The sequence below is a fragment of the Aplidium turbinatum genome, chromosome 10 (assembly GCF_918807975.1).
Source record: "Aplidium turbinatum chromosome 10, kaAplTurb1.1, whole genome shotgun sequence".
In the NCBI taxonomy this organism is placed as follows: domain Eukaryota; kingdom Metazoa; phylum Chordata; class Ascidiacea; order Aplousobranchia; family Polyclinidae; genus Aplidium; species Aplidium turbinatum.
This window is the reverse complement of record NC_137481.1, coordinates 386,914-405,493: the sequence shown is the minus strand read 5'-3', so window position 1 is coordinate 405,493 and position 18,580 is coordinate 386,914. Positions and strand designations below refer to the sequence as shown.

At 38.6% G+C, this 18,580-nt stretch overlaps 1 protein-coding gene across 1 annotated transcript; it reads right to left on the bottom strand.

The window, feature by feature from the left end:
• Positions 1 to 1,939: 1,939 nt before the first annotated feature.
• LOC145778310 (uncharacterized protein F54H12.2-like) lies at positions 1,940 to 3,683 on the bottom strand. The gene is made up of 2 exons (XM_082589773.1): positions 3,287 to 3,683; positions 1,940 to 3,204 (listed from the first exon to the last, which is right to left on the bottom strand). The coding sequence occupies exons 1-2, from the start codon at positions 3,681 to 3,683 to the stop codon at positions 1,940 to 1,942; spliced, it is 1,662 nt and encodes a 553-aa protein (XP_082445899.1).
• Between the last annotated feature and the right edge of the window lie 14,897 nt (positions 3,684 to 18,580).

The window sequence follows — 18,580 nt, the reverse complement described above, 5'->3', positions numbered from 1 at the left end:
AAATCACCACTTTAGTCAAGTAGTTGTCTTGCCGGAAACGGTTGCTATGGTAACGGACTGTCTGACCGTAAGATGTCATTGAAAAATAAAAATTTTATCATGGGTTTGCTCCTGATACCCATTCACAACTTTTAGGTGACTTACAACTTCGTAGTATAAATTCTTAAAAATAACCCATTTTTTGGCCCAGCCTAATAAGAGGATATTGCAAAACACAATGCAAAATAACAAGCATAATTCATCAGTATGAACATATATAAATACTCAGGTATATTCATTGCACATGCCAGGAAAGAATAAGCCTACTTTTGGGATCAAATTCGTATTCTACGCCCTCGAAAACTTATAATTCGACATATCACACAACTATGTTTGGTCTAAATTTACAAAAGTACCCATTCCAAGCCTCAGTTTGGCCGCCATATTGAAATACCGCCATATTGAAAATTCTTAGGAATTTTCTAATGTCATATTTGAACACACAGACCCCGAAAAGCAACATATGAGTAAGATAAATACCACCAAAACGCAAGTATAGTGGGTGAAAAGGCCAACAATCTCATATTTTTTTGAAAATAGGAGTACCTTTTATTCAGGGGGCATGTACATGGGGGTTAGGGGGATCGTATGTCGAATTTTCATAAATATTCTAGATTTTGATACTGCTCCACAAATTTTTAGCAGCGTACGGTATGAATCGACAATTAACACACCCCCCTAATACTGGACACAGCAGAAATCGACCATGACTGCTGTCATCAGCAACGCGCCAATTTGGTACGGGCAGAAATCGATGAAGATGAGTTTGTGTAACAACGTCACCGCAACATTGAGATTTTTTTTTTTTTTTCGAAATTTCATTTCTTTGAAATGAAATTTCGAAAAGAAGCTTGTTTTTTTCACCTGCATCATTTTAGCTTTTTGCGCTTTGCGATAAAATAAAATTGCTAGCTTGTATTTTTTTATTTTTTTTTTCCTTAAAGAAACTTAATTCTTTTCACCTGCATCATTTTAGCTTTTTGCACTTTGCGATAAAATAAAACTGCTAACTTGTATTTTTTTTTATCTTTTTTATTGAACAAATTTCAAAAAGAAACTTGTTTCTTTTCACCTGCATCATTTTAGCTTTTTGTGCTTTGCGATAAAATAAAATTGCTAACTTGTATTTTTTTTCCTTAAAGAAGCTTGTTTCTTTTCACCTGCATCATTTTAGCTTTTTGTGCTTTGCGATAAAATAAAATTGACAACTTGTACTTTTTTTTTTTTTATTAGGCAACAACAGCAATATAATTTTAAGTGCAAAGGTAGAATTAAAATAAAAAAAAATAAAAAATGCATTGAAAGGTGAAGCATGAAGATTTTTTTTTCTAACTTTATGTTGAAAAAAACAACCACATGAAATTGAGGTAAGTATGCAACAACTGTGTAACAGACACAAATACATAATAAAAAACAAAAAACTAAACAAATGTACAAATTAAATTTTTATTCTACAACGCCGGCGTACAAAGTCTTCAATAGCACGATCGTTTGCATTGAGATCAGAATGAAAATTTGAGACAATCGCCTCCATGGATACACCGCGACAGCGTTTTAATAGAAAATACATGCAATAGTGACCACAGACAAGCGACAAAGGTCCTTGAATTGTGGTGTGGTTCCAAATCCAATCGATCGAGTGGAGATGCATGAAATCGATAAATTCACGTTGGTAGGGTCGGATACCAAAAGAATCGAAAAATTCGCCTTGCTCGTGACCATTCAAATGAACAGCAGCCTAGTGTTCACCCGGTTGATCGCTTTCGTCGGTGTTGATGACAAAGGCAGCAGGGGGGGGGGGGAGATACGTCTTGGGGCAACATGTCTCTCACGTACACACCCTTCAAAACACGCTTTAGACAAGAGTCATTGAATAAAATCCTTGAAATCTGGTCCGAGTTCATGCCGAATAGTCGAATATGACACTTTTGTTGCGATCAATTTCTAGAAGATTGTCGTGCTCTGCATAGACGATGACGTTGATAGTTTGCTGTAAGGCTGTCGCAAAGTGAATTTCCAATCGCAAGTTTCCGTGCTTTATTAATTCGAAATGACTCGCCCCCGAACCAAGGTCCGGTGTCAAATCAAATGCAAACAGGGTATATCCGCCTGGATATTCCGCTCTGGAGATATCATTGCCTTCATCTGCGTAATATTGGTTTGTTCCTGTAAATAGGGAGAGGTAGCTGCGTATATATTTTCCATTTCCAAAGTCAGGTTGGTATGGTTTGGAAGGAATCTGCTTTCCGTCACGATACAAAGCCAAAAAATTTACAGAGTTGTGTTTGAAATCAAACGGGTTTCTGGCCGACAGACCGTTGAAAGAAGCATTGTCCACCATGCCGATCACCACTCTTCTTGGTAACTGACCGAGAAAGAGATTTTCTTTGGTGACGGTGAGATTGCCTCTTGGCACGGTAAAAGCTTTTGTTTCTACACGGCGGATTGGATACTTGGCTGTGCCAGACTGGAGCGCATTGATGTGGGCGATTCTTACAGGGTCACTGGGTTTGACCTTTCTACAGAATAAAGCCACTTCTTGCAGCTTGACCTTTCCTGCCCCCATGAGACAAAACGCGTCGGAGGCTCTAGTCAATTTGAGCTTCATCTCGACTCCGTTGAGTAAATATCGATTCTGAAAAGTCATATCCAGATGCAATTTCCCTATCATGTCCACCGATCGACTTTCTTGCGTCAACGCCTTGCGTCGATTGAAGCCTGCATTTGCAACAGCGAGCGTATCAAACTTATCCTTGGAGTCCTTGTACCATAAGTTTGCAGAGAGCTGTGAAGATTTTGCAGGTCCTCCGAAACTGAGAAGAGTCTCCAAGTAAGCTCTGTAGGGATACGTGTGATTCGATTGAGATACCTGGGTGTTGTTTAGGCTTAGATTGATCTGTGACCACAGACTGTGCAACCAATTGCAAACCGGAGCAACGGCATCGTTTTCGGCTAAATCTGTCCCGTCGTTTTTGACCACTTTAGCACGAACGTAGAGTAAGGTGTTGGCCAAATCGATGTAGTAGTCACCTTCCTCGACAATCAAAAACTCGACAGGACCGCTGTCGGTGAGAGTAGATTGCGGGCGATGTTCCACATAATGCCCACTTTCCAAACTGGTTTGGGTAGGCGGAACAGCGAACAAATCCAGCTCGGTTTTCAACCCTTCACAAGACTTTTCATGAATCAAGCTAGCCATCGAAAATGTCTTTTGATACGACCGCTTTCCGTCTACGTTTTTTCAAACTGTTGGATTTGTTGATTTTCTTTCGCCTTTTGACAGGCGGAGATGAGAAAAAGGTCTCGCGTGGTGGGATTTGATGCACCGGGGCCGCGACGCGTTTCAATAAATTGACACCAGCCTGCTTCGATCTTTGTAAAGCCGCTTCTTTCGCACTTTTTCCAGATAACACATCTGAAGCAAAATGTGCACCTGACCTGAGAACTTCTTTTCCAACCGTCTTTGCTCCTGACTTGATCAAAGGCAGGATCGCTTTTCCAAGGCTAGAAAATATACTCCCCAAACCATAACCGTTTTGATATTGGGCACCGGAAAAAAAGCCTGGTGTACCGTGACCAACCTGGGAGACGTAGTAGTTTTCGTAGGCTCTTGCGTTGCAACAGAACACGGGCTTGTGAGGCATTATAGTTGATGAAGACGTCTTTTCCGAAAGTGAAGCGTGACCACTACTTTTCCCGTCTCAAATTGAACTGGATTGCCCTGATCATCTCGCAGCGATATATGTACCGTGTCGAAGTTTTTCAGTTGAACAGGGTGATAATGCACTTTCTCATTTCTTCGGTAAATGTAATCACCATCTTTTCCTTCCACAGGAACTATACCCAGGAAAGAAGCTAAGGTGTCGCCAACCACCCTGGGTTCTACCACATCACAATACAAGTACATGGCATAAAAACCTTGATGTATGTCTACGTGACGTCTTGCTTCATATTCACCGCTTTTAAAACGCTTTCTATGAAACCCCAACAATTCAGCAAGTCCTTCACCCATCGTGATGTGGGCGCCGCTTTTGACCAACAAATTGATAAGCCTTGTGTAAGGATTGTAATACATGTGTAATGACAATTGCGTTCCAATTGTGCGCTTTAATTTCATTTCCAACTATTGAAGGATTGCTTGAGGATTAGGGTAGTGACCAGAATCCAAGGCCACGACAGTGTCAATTACACCGTCTACATAGTGCAACCAATTATTGACTGAGTTGATGATGTTCCTCCAGGAGTGTTAATATTGGATTTTGGCGATACCAACCTCCCAATCTCCTTCCAAGTTGATCTCATTCGGTAGTCTGACCACATAATCCGTCAAGGTGTTGGAGAGGAAAATTTCATGGAACTGTTACTCGGTAGGGTTAGGTAAAACATTTTTCTTTGGATATTTTATTTTGGGTTGGGGCATAACCAACCCTAAACAATTGGAAAGCAACACGATCCAAAGTTTGTGCGGGTCCTCTTCTAAACTCAGATTGTAGAGACTGAATGATATCACAATCAAAATCACAACTATTTGAAAAAAATAGACTATTTCACTTCTGGGAACGTTTTTTCCACACATTTTCCACTCAGCCATAACGCACAACACTCGCTTCGTCAATCCAGCAATTGAACTTGTCCGGGTAACCGAGCCACTTTACAAGGATCTGTTTCTTTCGATTCTTTTTTCTCCTCCCTAGAATCGCTTCTACCTTGTAGATGTCGTGATAAATCTGTTTGAAATTGTTTTGCGATGCCACCGACCACCACACGACGACGTGGAAAGCGTATGCGAATCGGTTTATGGAGTGTGTAAGCGTCTTGAGAGCTGAGCCAGGGTTTTACAGGTTTGTTGATCACCCTACGTAGTCTTTCCTCTCCACCGAAGCTTTCAGGATTCCCGGCGTCATAGTAAATCAATCGTGCTGACGCCATGTTATCTTCTTTTTGAGACCAGGAAAAGGGTGAGTTTCACCCAACTCTTCTTGAAACTCTTTCAAACCGATCGGTTGAGAATTTTTGGATTTATGAACGACAGCCGAAATCAAATGTTTTATATTGGAGTTAGGAATCGCCTGTTCGTGAATCGTGAGTTCGCCTGATTTGTTCCAACCGAGAGAAGAATTGTTTTTGATAACGTCCACAAGACCACGACTTTTTCCGAGGTAGGTTTTTGCAACTCTTGCCAATATGTCATCCTCAGTAAAATGTCGTTTCTCTTCAAGAACAATCTTGGTTGGAGTGTTGACATATTTTTCACGATAAACAATGTACTGCTGCAAGATTTGATCGTAGAGTTTCACTTTTTCACTCGTGGTCAGATCAGAACGAGAAAGAATGTCATTCATTTTGGAGTCCAACTCACTCATCGCGTTCAGCAAAGGAGGTTTTTGCATGTTCTTTTCTCGCATCGACTCTAGAAGGCGTGGTTCCACAAGGCTCATCTTTTTGACACTCTTCATCTTGTTATTTTGAAGCCAAAGTGCCGATCAACCCAGCGATCGCAGGAACAACGGCGGATAGGAGAGCTCCCAGAAAGTCTCCGTGTTGAATAATCTGTCGTTTTTTTGTAAGACTGGTCTTCTTTTTGGCCAGCTCACGCAAAGGTTTCTTGTATTTAAGCAGATTTGCCTTTTGCTTTGAAGAGATGGGGACGTTGCCCTTCAACACGTTGTAGCAACAATCGCAAACACACTTAATCAATTCGTTATCTGCTGACTTTGTAACCCCTTTAGCAACATTAGGATTCGCTTTGGAAAGAAGTTTGAGTGTGTCGATGTGTCGCTGTAAACGGGCAGTCATCATCAAGGAACGGGGATGTATACGAAATTGGTTTCTCCTGGAAAGATGTCAGTTCACAATCGAAATTTTTCCGGGGTGCTTTGTTTAAAATCCAACAGTTAATCAACGAAAGGCTTAGATGTTGCGTCTGCAAAAGCTTCTTGAAGAACACCCGTTTGCCTCGGATAAGCTAGCTTTGCCAAATGAAGTATCTGAGAGTTGTCTCTAGGGTTTTTAAACACCACCAAATAGTGTGCGTTGAGACTGATCGTCCGGTGTTCTACTCTAATTTCTTTGTTTATTCTTTATACATTTGAATTTTAATTTCTTTGTTTATTCTTTATACATTTGAATTTTGACAGGTGAATTTACACAAAAAGTGGGACTTCTGGCAACCCTGGAGCTTGAACAACTTGACGTCATCATAGAAACAAACAACAATTCATTGTCACACATGAGTGGTTCTTGTCACACTTGAACACTCATGTGGAACATGTTTACCATACATCTGGCAACCCTGGAGCGTCATCATAAAAACAAACAACAATTCATTGTCACACATGAGTGATTCTTGTCACACTTGAACACCCATATGGAATATGTTTACCATACATCTGGCAACCCTGCAGAACTCACATTTCTTTGTTTATTCTTTATACATTTGAATTTTTTTTTGGCGGGTAAATTTATACAAAAAGTGATCTGGCAACCCTGGAGATTTATTTACTATACATCTGGCAACCCTGCAGAACTCACATTTCTTTGTTTATTCTTTTAACATTTGAATTTTTTTTTGGCGGGTAAATTTATACAAAAAGTGATCTGGCAACCCTGGAGATTTATTTACCGTACATCTGGCAACCCTGCAGGAAACAAACAACAATTCATTGTCACACATGAGTGGTTCTTGTCACACTTGAACACTCATGTGGAACATGTTTACCATACATCTGGCAACCCTGGAGATTTATTTACTATACATCTGGCAACCCTGCAGAACTCACATTTCTTTGTTTATTCTTTATACATTTAAAAAAATTTTGGCGGGTAAATTTGCACAAAAAGTGATCTGGCAACCCTGGAGCTTGAATCATACTCGCATTTCTTTGTTTATTCTTTATACATTTGAATTTTAATTTCTTTGTTTATTCTTTATACATTTGAATTTTGGCGGGTAAATTTATACAACAAGTGGGATTGTTCTGCTTCAACACCTTTTGTGACGTCAACACCTTAGCATCATCATAGAAACAAACAACAATTCATTGTCATGCATGAGTGGTTTTTGGTTTGTTTCTTTGTGACGTCACAGCATGGGATATGGGGGTCCGAGATGGGGTACTACTTACTACTAATATGTTTTTGTGGAATACTTTTATAGGGGGATATGAGATTACATTGATTGCTCTGAAGAGGTCACAGTGGAAAAAGGGTTGAAAACCCCTGGTTTAGTGTGTCATTAGGTAAAGTATTACCATAGGTACCTACTATCCACCTCTTTCTTTCCAAAATCTTTTCCATCTGCTTCAAACTTGACAATACAAATTGTGTTTGTTTCCAAAACCAATTACGAGCCATTCTTCTTTTATGTTTATGTTATTTTGCAGTAAATAATTTCAATTTTTCATGTATGTATTTTTATTACTTTTTGTAGCTTGGTTTGCAAAATTAGGCCCTTCTATAGTAAACAGCCTTAGGCCTACAGTAGCCTACCCTTAATCCGGCCCTGCCTGTGAGTTGCGGTCTCTGGTAGTTGCCATTCGCTTCAAAAACTTGAATTATCAAGACTCGATCACCACTAGGAGGTTGGAAACTTGGATCCCAGTACGTACCTTACCAGTTGGCCTATAGCCTACGAGTAGTAGCCTAAAAAAAATATTTTACCAAAAGTTTAATTGCCATCCAATGCCTACTGGAAACTTTAAACTACGTAATTATCTTCCGTTCTTCTAATCTGGAAATGCTTTATATGCTTGCAGACAAACGAGTTTCATTCAGGCTTACAAAATTATTCCTAACATTCAAAGTTAGGCTACTACATTATTTCTAAAAAGTTTTACTTCTTAAAAATTATTCCATTTTTCCTAAATTGTTTGTTTGTTTGTTTCTTTGTTTATCTTTATCCTGCATTGCGGGAAAGCGGACTTGAGCGCTATGCATCGGTGTAGCCGACGGCAATGTCTGTTTCCGGTTGTCTACTCTACTTATGACTTAAATTTGGTACTACCCATTACTCGAAATCGATCACTAGGTAGAGGCAATTATCGTAAAGTTTCTTGCCCAGAGAAACAACAGTAAGTGCGGGTGGCTGGAGTCAAACATGCAGGCTCTCGACTGCGAGCCCAACGCGCTATCCACTCGGCCACGGCTGCCGACAAATTCAAAAAAATTATTCTTTTTTAAAGTTCTCAATTCAAGAATTTGCATTCTAAATTCTGCAATTTGAAATCACAAATAAAATAATTCTTTGAGAGTCATTTCTTTATCTTTGTGTCACTGCTAATTTGCATTCATCAAATGCTGGCATTTGCACAACAATCTAACCTCTTAGTGTAATTTATTAAGTTAAGAATCGATTTCGCTATAGTAATAGCATCTTCAGCTAGCACATGTAAAAAAAGAAGAAAATTTGAAAAATACGTAAAACGAACAAATAAAGCAAACTCCGATGTTATCAACACGCATAAAAATTATATTTTAAATAGATGGTTAGTCTACATAATATTAAAATCAAAACCTGCAAGCCTAAATCTTAACTGGTGTTCTCCCACGATTTCCAACAATATCGCTCGATAGCTCAATAGCTCAATTGCTCAAATATTCAATAGATAGCTCAATTGGTTAGCGCGTCACTTCTGGAACGAAGAAGCTTCAAGATCAAGCGGCGCTGGTTCGACTCTCGGGGTGTGCGCTTGAGCAACGCACGTTAAGGACTGCTCTCCATTCAGTGGCATCTAATGGATGGAATAGTTCCCCGGCAACAACACTTCAACAATCGGAAACTTCACTCTGTCAATCTCGGTGACCGGGCCTCCGTCAGTGATTCAAAGCCTCTACAAGTATGCGAAACTGCCAGGATTAAGCTCTGCAAGAAGCTTTCCCAGTCCGAGGATAAAGATTCAATCAATCAATCAATCAATCAATATTCTGGTACAAAATTCAAGAAATACATTAACCTGATCATCCGTCTAGTAAATTACAACAGTTTAACAAGACGAATACAAAGAAAAAACGCAATTTAGTTTCAGTCCATTGCCGTAAGTTTATATCGATAAAGCGTCAATAAAGAATAAGTGTAAATGGGCATCCATCTAGTAAATTACAACAGTTCAACAAGACGAATACAAAGAAAAACGCAATTTAATTTCAGTCTATTGCCATAAGCTTACATAGACAAAGCGTCAAAAAAGAATACGTTTAAATGGGCATAGTTGAAGAATCTACACCACAGGGGTCGGAGGTTGCTGATGACATGGGATTTAAGTGGTTGGTCGAATCAGTTTCTGTATGTTTATGGTGGCTTTGATTGTATGTAACCATTTATCTTCAGCGATGTCTAAATAATGTTTGCTGGGTTGTTCGGCGAAAGTAACGACAAAGCAGTCTGCCAGAGCTGGTTTCTTTTTGAGTTCAATATTGTGGAGTTTCGCATAATGTTTCAATAATGCTGCTTTGTCACCGGATTTATCAAAGTAATTAAAACTGTTCCAAATAGATCTATGTGTGGCCCAACTTGTGGAAAATTTTGTCATGGTTTGTCCTACATAGTGTTCGTGACATATGGTGCACGCAGTGCCGGTCTTTGGGGTGTGCAAACCGTGCGATCGCACAGGGCCCGCAAATTAGGGGGCCCGCAATTTACTCAGAAAATGCAGTAATTTTGTCATTTCTAATGGAAAAATTCAACAAGTGAATTCAACAAAGGAATTAGCAACAAGAAAGACTCAATGGGTGCAACCTATTTTGTCCCCTGAAAAGATCGAGAAAAAAAAACAACATGGCCGAAGTTGCTGATCGGAGTTGCCGCAAACATTTCAAATTTCTCTCGATCTTTTCAGGGGACGAAATTTGATTTTGTTAACTCCGATTTCAGGGTACGAAATCGAGGTACGAATTTTTCAGGGGACGAAATAGGTTGCATCTAGACTCAACATAGCTTTATTTCCAAAAAACGCCAAGAATGCATGATCTTATTCTTTTGCTATGCCACCGGACAGCACCATTTTACAGTAGGATAATATTCATACCCAAATTTTGAACATGCTCTCAGAATGCCCCAAATTCAAAGTAATATTTCAAAATTTTCTGGGGGAGGCCCCCCAGACCCCCCGCCGCTGGGTGTCAGGCTTCGCCGCCGACCGTCAAACCACCCCCTCCCCTTTCAAAATAGGCCTCCCCAGCTACGCTACTGAGTTGGATCATTGTCATTGGGGCCCGCAAATCATATTCCGCACAGGGCCCGAAATACCCTAAGACCGGCACTGGTGCACGTTGCAATGTATATCCCGTAATTTTGGCAAGTTAACTTTTGTTTGAGACTGTATGTTTTGTTGAGTTTACATTTAATAGAGGTGCATTCTTTTACCATAGGCTTATGCGCTCCATGGTTACCACACAGTGCACATTTGCCGCATGGTTTGGAGTAGCCATTGGTTGGTGTTACTGTATTCAGGGCATTTTTTTTGTATTTTGTGAGTAAATTTCCCAGCGTGCTTGGCTTTTTATATGTCATCATTTGATTGGGCTGTAGTTTTTTCTCTGCGTTGGTGGTCTTGAGTAAATTAGGAAAAGATGTATGCCAAATTACTCTGTGGGCTTTAGTTGCATTTTTTTCTGTGGGTTTAGATATCCGTTCTGTCCATTTTTCAGCAAGTTGAATTTTTTCTTTGATAAGTTTTTGGGGAAAATTTGATTTCAAAGCCTTGTTTTTAAGATGTTCAAGTGCTGCAACGACGACGACGACGAGTGTAGTCGTGTTGTGTTTCATTCAATCTCCTGAGTCGTAATGCTTCTCCATGTATGATTGCCTTGAATGTAGATGTGGGGTGATGTGATTTACCATTGAGGTACAAGCGATCAATAGCTGTTTCTTTGGTGTAGTTGGTGGTCACAAATTTAAAGTTCGAAGTTTTGCAAGTGCGGTGGTTAACATCTAGGAACTCAACATTTTTATCAGTTTGGGAGGTGTTGATTTCTCTGAAAGTAAGTTCCAAGTCGTGATTTTGAAATGCTGTAATTAAGCTGCGTTTTATCAATTCTGTGGTCTTTTGGCCAAATGATATCCACATTATGTCATCTATAAAGCGTTTGAATATTTCTGCTTGTTTCAATGTGTTGGAAGCTGTTTTGATGATGTAGTGCATGGCAATGTTGGCGATTGATACAGAATGGTTGTCACCTGTTATTATACCCTCTGGTTGCTTATAGAAACTCTCACCGTTTTGCGTGATAACATTGTCAAGACAATACAACGTCAAATCTGTGAGTGTTTCTATTGCAATCCGAGGATATGTGGTGTGTTGATCTAAAGCATATTTCAGTGCCTCTTTAATTAATGATCTTTTGACGTTAGGATAAAGAGCTTTGACGTCAGCGGCAACTAAATGTAATTGATTGCTTTCAAGCTTTTCTGTGATTTGGGTCTCTTTGTCAGATTGCCATTGCATGAGTGTTTCTACGTAGTGTTTACTATCTCTACAGAATTCATTTATTTCACTTTGACAAAAAGTTATGCTGACGGGTTTAAGCAAATGTTCAATTAAAGCGGTGATTTTGGATGTTGTGATGTGGCCAGATGCCTGTAGCAATCGTACAGGAATTTCAGTGACATTGATGGTTTTTAAATTGTCCTGTGTGAGTTTGTGTGTTTTGAACAGGGGGTAGGCAAATGCTGGGTCTTTGGTCGAAAAATATTTTGCTTTACTACCTGTAATTTTTTATGCAGATTTTTTTCTTCCAATGGTATGGAAGAGTAAATCGTCGTCAATAACATTTAGTTCGTGAAGTGATATTATTTCCTTTTCACATGTTTGCAGGATCAAGTTCAGTTGTGCATCAATTCCTTTCTGTGTAATATCCATTTTTTTAAAAGAGTTTAACTCTCGTTCCAAGATTTGTTGGTAGTCTTTGTAATTTATTATCAAAATTTTCCCGTCTTTGTCCGCTCTGCAAATGACTATGGTATTGTTTTGTGTCAGATTGGTTAGTTTTTTTAAGCTTTTTCTTAATCCTGTGTCCAAATTGTTCTTGTGTTTAAAGTTATGTGTCACAATATCTCCTAGATTTCTTAATTTTGAAGTAGCCATATCCGTGTAAACTTTAATTTTTTCGTCAATGAGATCTGGCTCTGGTCGGGAGTGTTTTGTTACTTTTAATTTGGGTGGTATAGTTGTTTTTTGTTCTTCCTCTTGTTCGCCATGTTTTAAAACGTTGAACCACTCAACTCTTCTAATGTGTTGGTGCAAAGTTAACCATTCATTAGTTTCCGTTTTTTGAGACCATTTTGGTGTGGGGACAAAATTTAAGCCATGCATCAGCAAGAGTTTGTCTGTTTCTTCTAATTGTATGTCTGATTTATTTAAAATCATTGTTTCTGCTCTTTTAAGACTGTCTTGTTTTCTTTTGAAGATCTTTCTCATCTTGTATCTCTTTCTATCTCGTTGGTTTTTAGAATTGGAATTTTGATGTATCAAATGTCCAAATTCTTCTCGTTTCTTTTTTTGCTTATTCCAAAGCCATTGAAACCTTTTGATGTGCCTCGATTTTTCAGCTTGTTTAAAATTTAGTAAATTCCTTTTTTGTTCGTTTGATAGCGTCTTCCAATATCTGTTTGTTTCAATGAGGGTTTGTTTCATAGATAACATTTGATTTTGTATTGATCTAGTTTGCTGTTGCAAAAGCAAGTCGAAGTCCATTCCTTTTCTGTCATTGGAAGTCATTTGACCGCTTTGTGTCACTGAATTATAGTTCCGCTCAGCATAGTCTGCTGTTCTCAGTCTATAACTGTCATTAGATAGAACTCGAAACCGCGCTGTTATCAGGGTTATCAAGCTATCTTGAATAATACTAAAAATCCTGACAGTACAATTTACTGTATAGCCAGAGCCACTGTGGCTCTGGTATAGCCTAGCGCTAGCTTATAAAACGTGGAGTTCGTCCTAAGATAAGGCGGAGCTAAACGGACATGCTAACTTCAAAGTGCTCTATTTCAGCAAACAAATCAGATGTCCTGGACCTATTGCATTTTGAAATTAACATGTCACTTAACGACAACTGCTCAGAATATGAAACTTAACGTGTTTTTATTTTGTACTTTATTTACAAAAATGATTTTTATTTTGGGTGTCCATTCTTCCCCGGGCATGGGGCAAAACGGACATAACATATGATGACCGCTTTGCCTAGAAGTTTATTTTGTAAATTAGCCTATATTTGTCAAAATCAAGCAAATTTTTGTGAACTTGTTAGAATGAATATATCCTGAATAAAAACAGTCAGGTTTGGTAACCATTAAATTTATTTCAAAGAAAGCTTTCGCCGCCATAAACCTAACTCCTTCAGTAGTCTTATTCAAATAAAATGAAACTAACTGTTTGTCAAACAGTGTTTAACAAACGCATCTTTACTGGGCCAGGTCTCCAAAACAAACTAGCTATCAGTTTGAATACAATTTTCAAAGCAAACAAACTACTAATTCTTTTAGGCTGTGTTGTAGGCCTAAGTGATATCTATAAGTCTGTTTTTCCCCAATTATGCATTGCCTGTTTTGCCCCAATTATGCATTGACTGTTTTGTCCCAATTATGCATTGACTGTTTTGTCCCAATTATGCATTGTCCGTTTTTCCCTAAACAAGCTAGGCTACATAAAAAAGTCTAAAGTTATAAGAAAAACTAAAATATGTAGAAAGCACATTTTTTGGAGGACAATATCTATTGTTCACAAATATTCAAAACTAAAAAAGACGCAGAAATTTAAAAAAAAAAAAACGCTTAAATATCATCACATTTTAGAAGACACGTTTTTATAGTAAAGTGCTGAGAAAGCTATTTCGACCTCTTGACCGCCGAGTGTCGTACGAAAGTTTCATCTTTTTTGTGTGGAATATTCAATCAAGTAGTTTTAAAAAATAGAGAAAAAGATTGTTATTTGTAGGCTACTTGTAGTTTTTTCAAAAAATTAAATATCCGTGATGCCCCGCATGTCCGATCTCCACGTCTCTTCAGCTTAAATAGATTGCTCTCCATTCAACAACATCTAATGAATGGATTATTTCCCCGCCACAAGACTTCAACAATCGGAAACTTTGCTCTGTCAATCTCGGTGACTGCGTCAGTAATTCAAAGTCTCTGCTCTACATTCTACAAGTATGTGAAACTTGCACGATAAAGCTCTGCAAGAAACTTTTCCAGTCCGAGGATAAAGATTCAATCAATCAAACAATTATACAAAAAGTAAATAACACTGCAAAGGAATATAATAAAACAATTCACACAAAAAAAGAGAAAACAATAATGATTACAAAAAAATTGCACCAAGTTAAGATACTAGGGTTAGGTAGGGACTTTATAGGCTAACCCTAATGTAAAATCCCCAGGGTTAGGCTACTAGGCTATTTACAAAGCATTGGTCAAACAAGTCAAACGCTTTGCTTATCTAGGACACACAATAACTGAAAATAGCCGATGCAATACGAAAGTAGTCGAAGACCAATAGAAAGAGCTAAAAACAACTTTGTTAAAATATGGGACTTTGAACCAATAGTAGTTTTTTCAAGGCTAAAAAGTTTATTTCTCAAGCAATTTCTAAAAACATTTCACACAAAGCATTATCTTAAATATTTTTTTTACTTTAATTTTTAGTGACTTTGCAAGGACTTTAATATTTGTATAAACGTGGTTTGAAGGCCCCATGGTTTGAAGGCCCCATGGCCCCATTCAATGGGACAATTTACCCCAAAATATAAAAAAAACATGAAAAAAGAATTGGCTACAAATTGTTCATCCAAACATGCAAAAACACTTCTTCAAGAATCAAGAGCTTTAGAAGCAACATCCACTAGCCTACCTGACTTTATGTTCAATATCATTGTTATTTTTATTGTTTTTACATTTGTTGCGTCGTATTTCTATTTTCTTTTTTTTTTCTGTTCTTCCTTACGTCTTCTTCTTTATTGTGGTGTCAATTTGATATTTGAAAACGCAATACTTGCTTTCGTAAAACTGTTTGGATGAGAGAGTGTAAATTCGACGACTAGCTTCTATACATTTTTAGGGCTACGGTCTTTCGCACTCTCTCATTGGATGATTTGGATCCACATTGCACGTTTTTGTTTTATTTAGGTCACGTTTTGTTTCGCATCCAAACAAAAAATAAATGATCATGTTATTTCGGGGTTGTCATTGCTTTAAGTCAGAATATTGCTGTTTCAGGCGCTCTCATATTCCCAGTGCAAAGGAGCGCACTCTGTGAGGACGTGGGTCACATTATAATGATAATTATCATCAAGTTTTCGGCACAATTTGCAGTTTGTGATTCTACTGGATTGTATTGATCTTTCAAAGCCTTGCAAAGCCTTTCAAGCCTCTTCAAAGCCTTTCAAAGCCTCATTTGTATCTTCCAGCTATCCGAAATGAAGAAGCGGATAGATGAGGTGGAACGAGACGTTCAAATTATTTTTCGTTGAGAAGAATCTCGTTCCAAGAGATAGTTTTTCCTTGTTGGTCATACCTAAAAATCTTCTTTTCATTTTGGGTTTTTAAGCAGATTGATGTAGGCTACCGGTACATGTTTTTGTACGAGGTGTTTTCCCAGTCGTGTTTCAAGTTTTCAACTTACAGAAGGATTTAAAGATATCTGAGCAGCCTACATCTTGTTTGGGACATGTGGAATGCTATTAACTAAGGTTGAACATGGCCCATTCGTGCCAGATTTTGTTGCATCTCCCAATGAACGCAGTTGTCGATGCGACGTTTGACATTTTGAATAGTTGTCTATAATGTTTATATGCAGGGGCGCCGGAAGCGGGGGGGAAGGGGGCGGCCGCCCCCTGCCCTCAATTTTTCTGCAGATGGAGGGGCAGGGGGGCAATGGTGCCCTTTCAAATTCATGTAAACTACTGCACATTTTGCAATATAACAATTTCTGCTATTCGCTTTAGCCTAATTACAATCTTTCATTTTTGCCTCAAAATAATATATAGGCGGCTAGGCCTACGGCACAAAATTTTGCAACACAGTACAGGCCTTAAAACTCTTTTTTTTTTCGGCAACCATTGTGGATCCAGTAGCCTATTGTAATCCAGTAGCCTACTGCGGGACCATCTAACAACACTCGCACGAGTGTCTCCAATGTGGCTGATTCTGTTTAGCAACGAAAAATAACGTTCGACATTGTGCTGACGATGACGGCAAGGTAATAAAATACGTATTTCAATGATGTGAAGGACATTACTAAAAGAAGCATAATTTTTGCAAAATATGTTCAAAAAATATTTTCCCTTCGAATGTCAACTAACCTAGTTCTCCTTCCTAACTAACCTAGTTCTCCTTTTTAATGTCCGACAACATCGAATCGACATAAAAACGACAGTATTGCCAGCCGATGTAAATTAGCACTTCGGATTAAGACTTTGTTAAAATAAACGTCGGGAATTACAAACAAGACTTACAGCGCTGGTGATCGCAGATGGATATATTCCATCAATAACAATTCCCGCACAATGCAACAGTGGCGATTATGACGCGCTGACCTAATTTTGCGTCACTCTTTGATACTACATATTTTCGACAGTTAATCCACGATCATTCTATTGCGAAATTAAATAATTGACTAGAAGAGACCGGTGGCCAAACTTGGCCGATTGTGGAGGTAGCACCGGCAGTCATTCAAGCACTACTTAGCGGTGGCCGCTGGCTGCTTTAAGGTTTGACAGTAGGTTACATCATTACAACATAGCATGATGCCCTTTTTTGTATACCGGACACTTGTAGGCTATCATTAGCCTACTCAATACATAGAGAGCTGATAGATTAGGATTGTCGCTTATATCTTACCTTAAAACTTGAAAAAAAATTGGCCTTTTAGTAAACAAAAGTGCTATTTTTTCGTAATCTTGCCCCCCCCCCCAGTCAAAAATCGTTCCAGCGCTCCTGTTTATATGCCTCCATTTTTGGCAGGAGGAAAATATTTGCTTCTCTGGAGTTGTTCGAAAGCAGAGAGATACCATAGGGGAAGTCAAAAAAGATTTGTTTGAGGTTTCCGATGTGCTGCTTTGATGGCATCAGCACTCAGATGCAATGTGATGGGTACCAGTAGAGTGTTGATGACGGTAATTTTTCCATAGAGAGAAAGTTGTCTTGGTTTTTGATGTTTTCAGTTTGTTGGGTTTTGCTGGGCTCGTTAGTACTGATTTGTGCCACAAGGATATTCGATCACCGGTATTACCAGTCAATTTAACTCTTATCCTTGTGGAAAGAAAAGAGCCAACAAAACCAGAAAAGCCAGTTCACAAACAAGATTTAGGATAAATTTGTTAAAAATATTTCTGTTTGAGATCAAGTAATTGTGCAATAATTTCGAAGTAAAATTTTTACCTTTCCTTTCAAATTTCGCACTTATCCTGTCCTGTTGGTAGTAAATCTGACGTCATTTCGAACTGCGTCGTTGCAAATGTGGTATCGAGATAATGAGTGTAAAGCGATGATTTGGCGAGTTTCAGTCAGTGGTTTTCTAGTTTACAAAGCAGAGTCATTGATATTCACCAAAAAGCATAGGGAGCAACACATCCCAATTTACAGAAACAACTAAGGATATAGGTACTGAGGCCAATGGTGTGGCAGAGGTTCCAAGCAGCTTGAAAAATAATAGCTTAGTTGGTGACTTCTGAAATGAAGAAGCTTCAAGAGCAATTGGTTTGACTCTCGGGGTGTGCGCTTGAGCAACCCACATTAAGGACTGCTCTCCTTTCAGCGGCACCTAATGGATGGAGTAATTCCCCGGCAACAATCGGAAACTTCACTCTGTCAATCTCGGTGACCGGGCCTGCGTCAGTGATTCAAAGCCTCTACAAGTTTACGAAACTAAAGGATTAAGCTTCCCCAGTCTACCGTATTCTTTTTCCATAAAGATCCATTCAATCAAATTGTCAAACAGCTTGGTTGATTTTTAATGTCAAGGCTATCCTTGGACTGATAAAGCCTTTGAAAGGTTAGGGTCTACTGGGGTAATACGGGTAGAATTTTGGTTAATTTTTATTTAAAAATCTTGTAAAATCTTAACAGATGAAGTGATATTTAAAAAACTTTTGCAATGTAACATTTGATATGTGTAGAATATGTCATATTTATGATATTCAAAAATATTCACTTATATACCTTGTAGGCCTATAATTTTGAACCTGCATTTTGGTAGATCATGTATATATATATATAATCAGTATCACTGGCGCCGACTTACGGGGTGGCGTGGCCACCCCGTAACCGCCGTGGCAGCCACCCCGTTTAGGTTACATTGCTTACTGCAAATAAATGTAATTTGAACGGACGACGGACGTTTAAATATTTTTTTGATCATTGGTTTTCGCTTCAAGTCAACGTAAAGCAAGAGGTGAACCAATACAGTATTGCGAAGAAAATGATTGTTTTTGTCACAAGCATGATACTCGCGTAACATCAAGCAAGCTACAGCTACGTGAAGATTACACAACACGTGGCTACGAGTTTTTTCCTTGTTGTTGCAATCGTTTTATTTGTTACTTGTCATAAGTC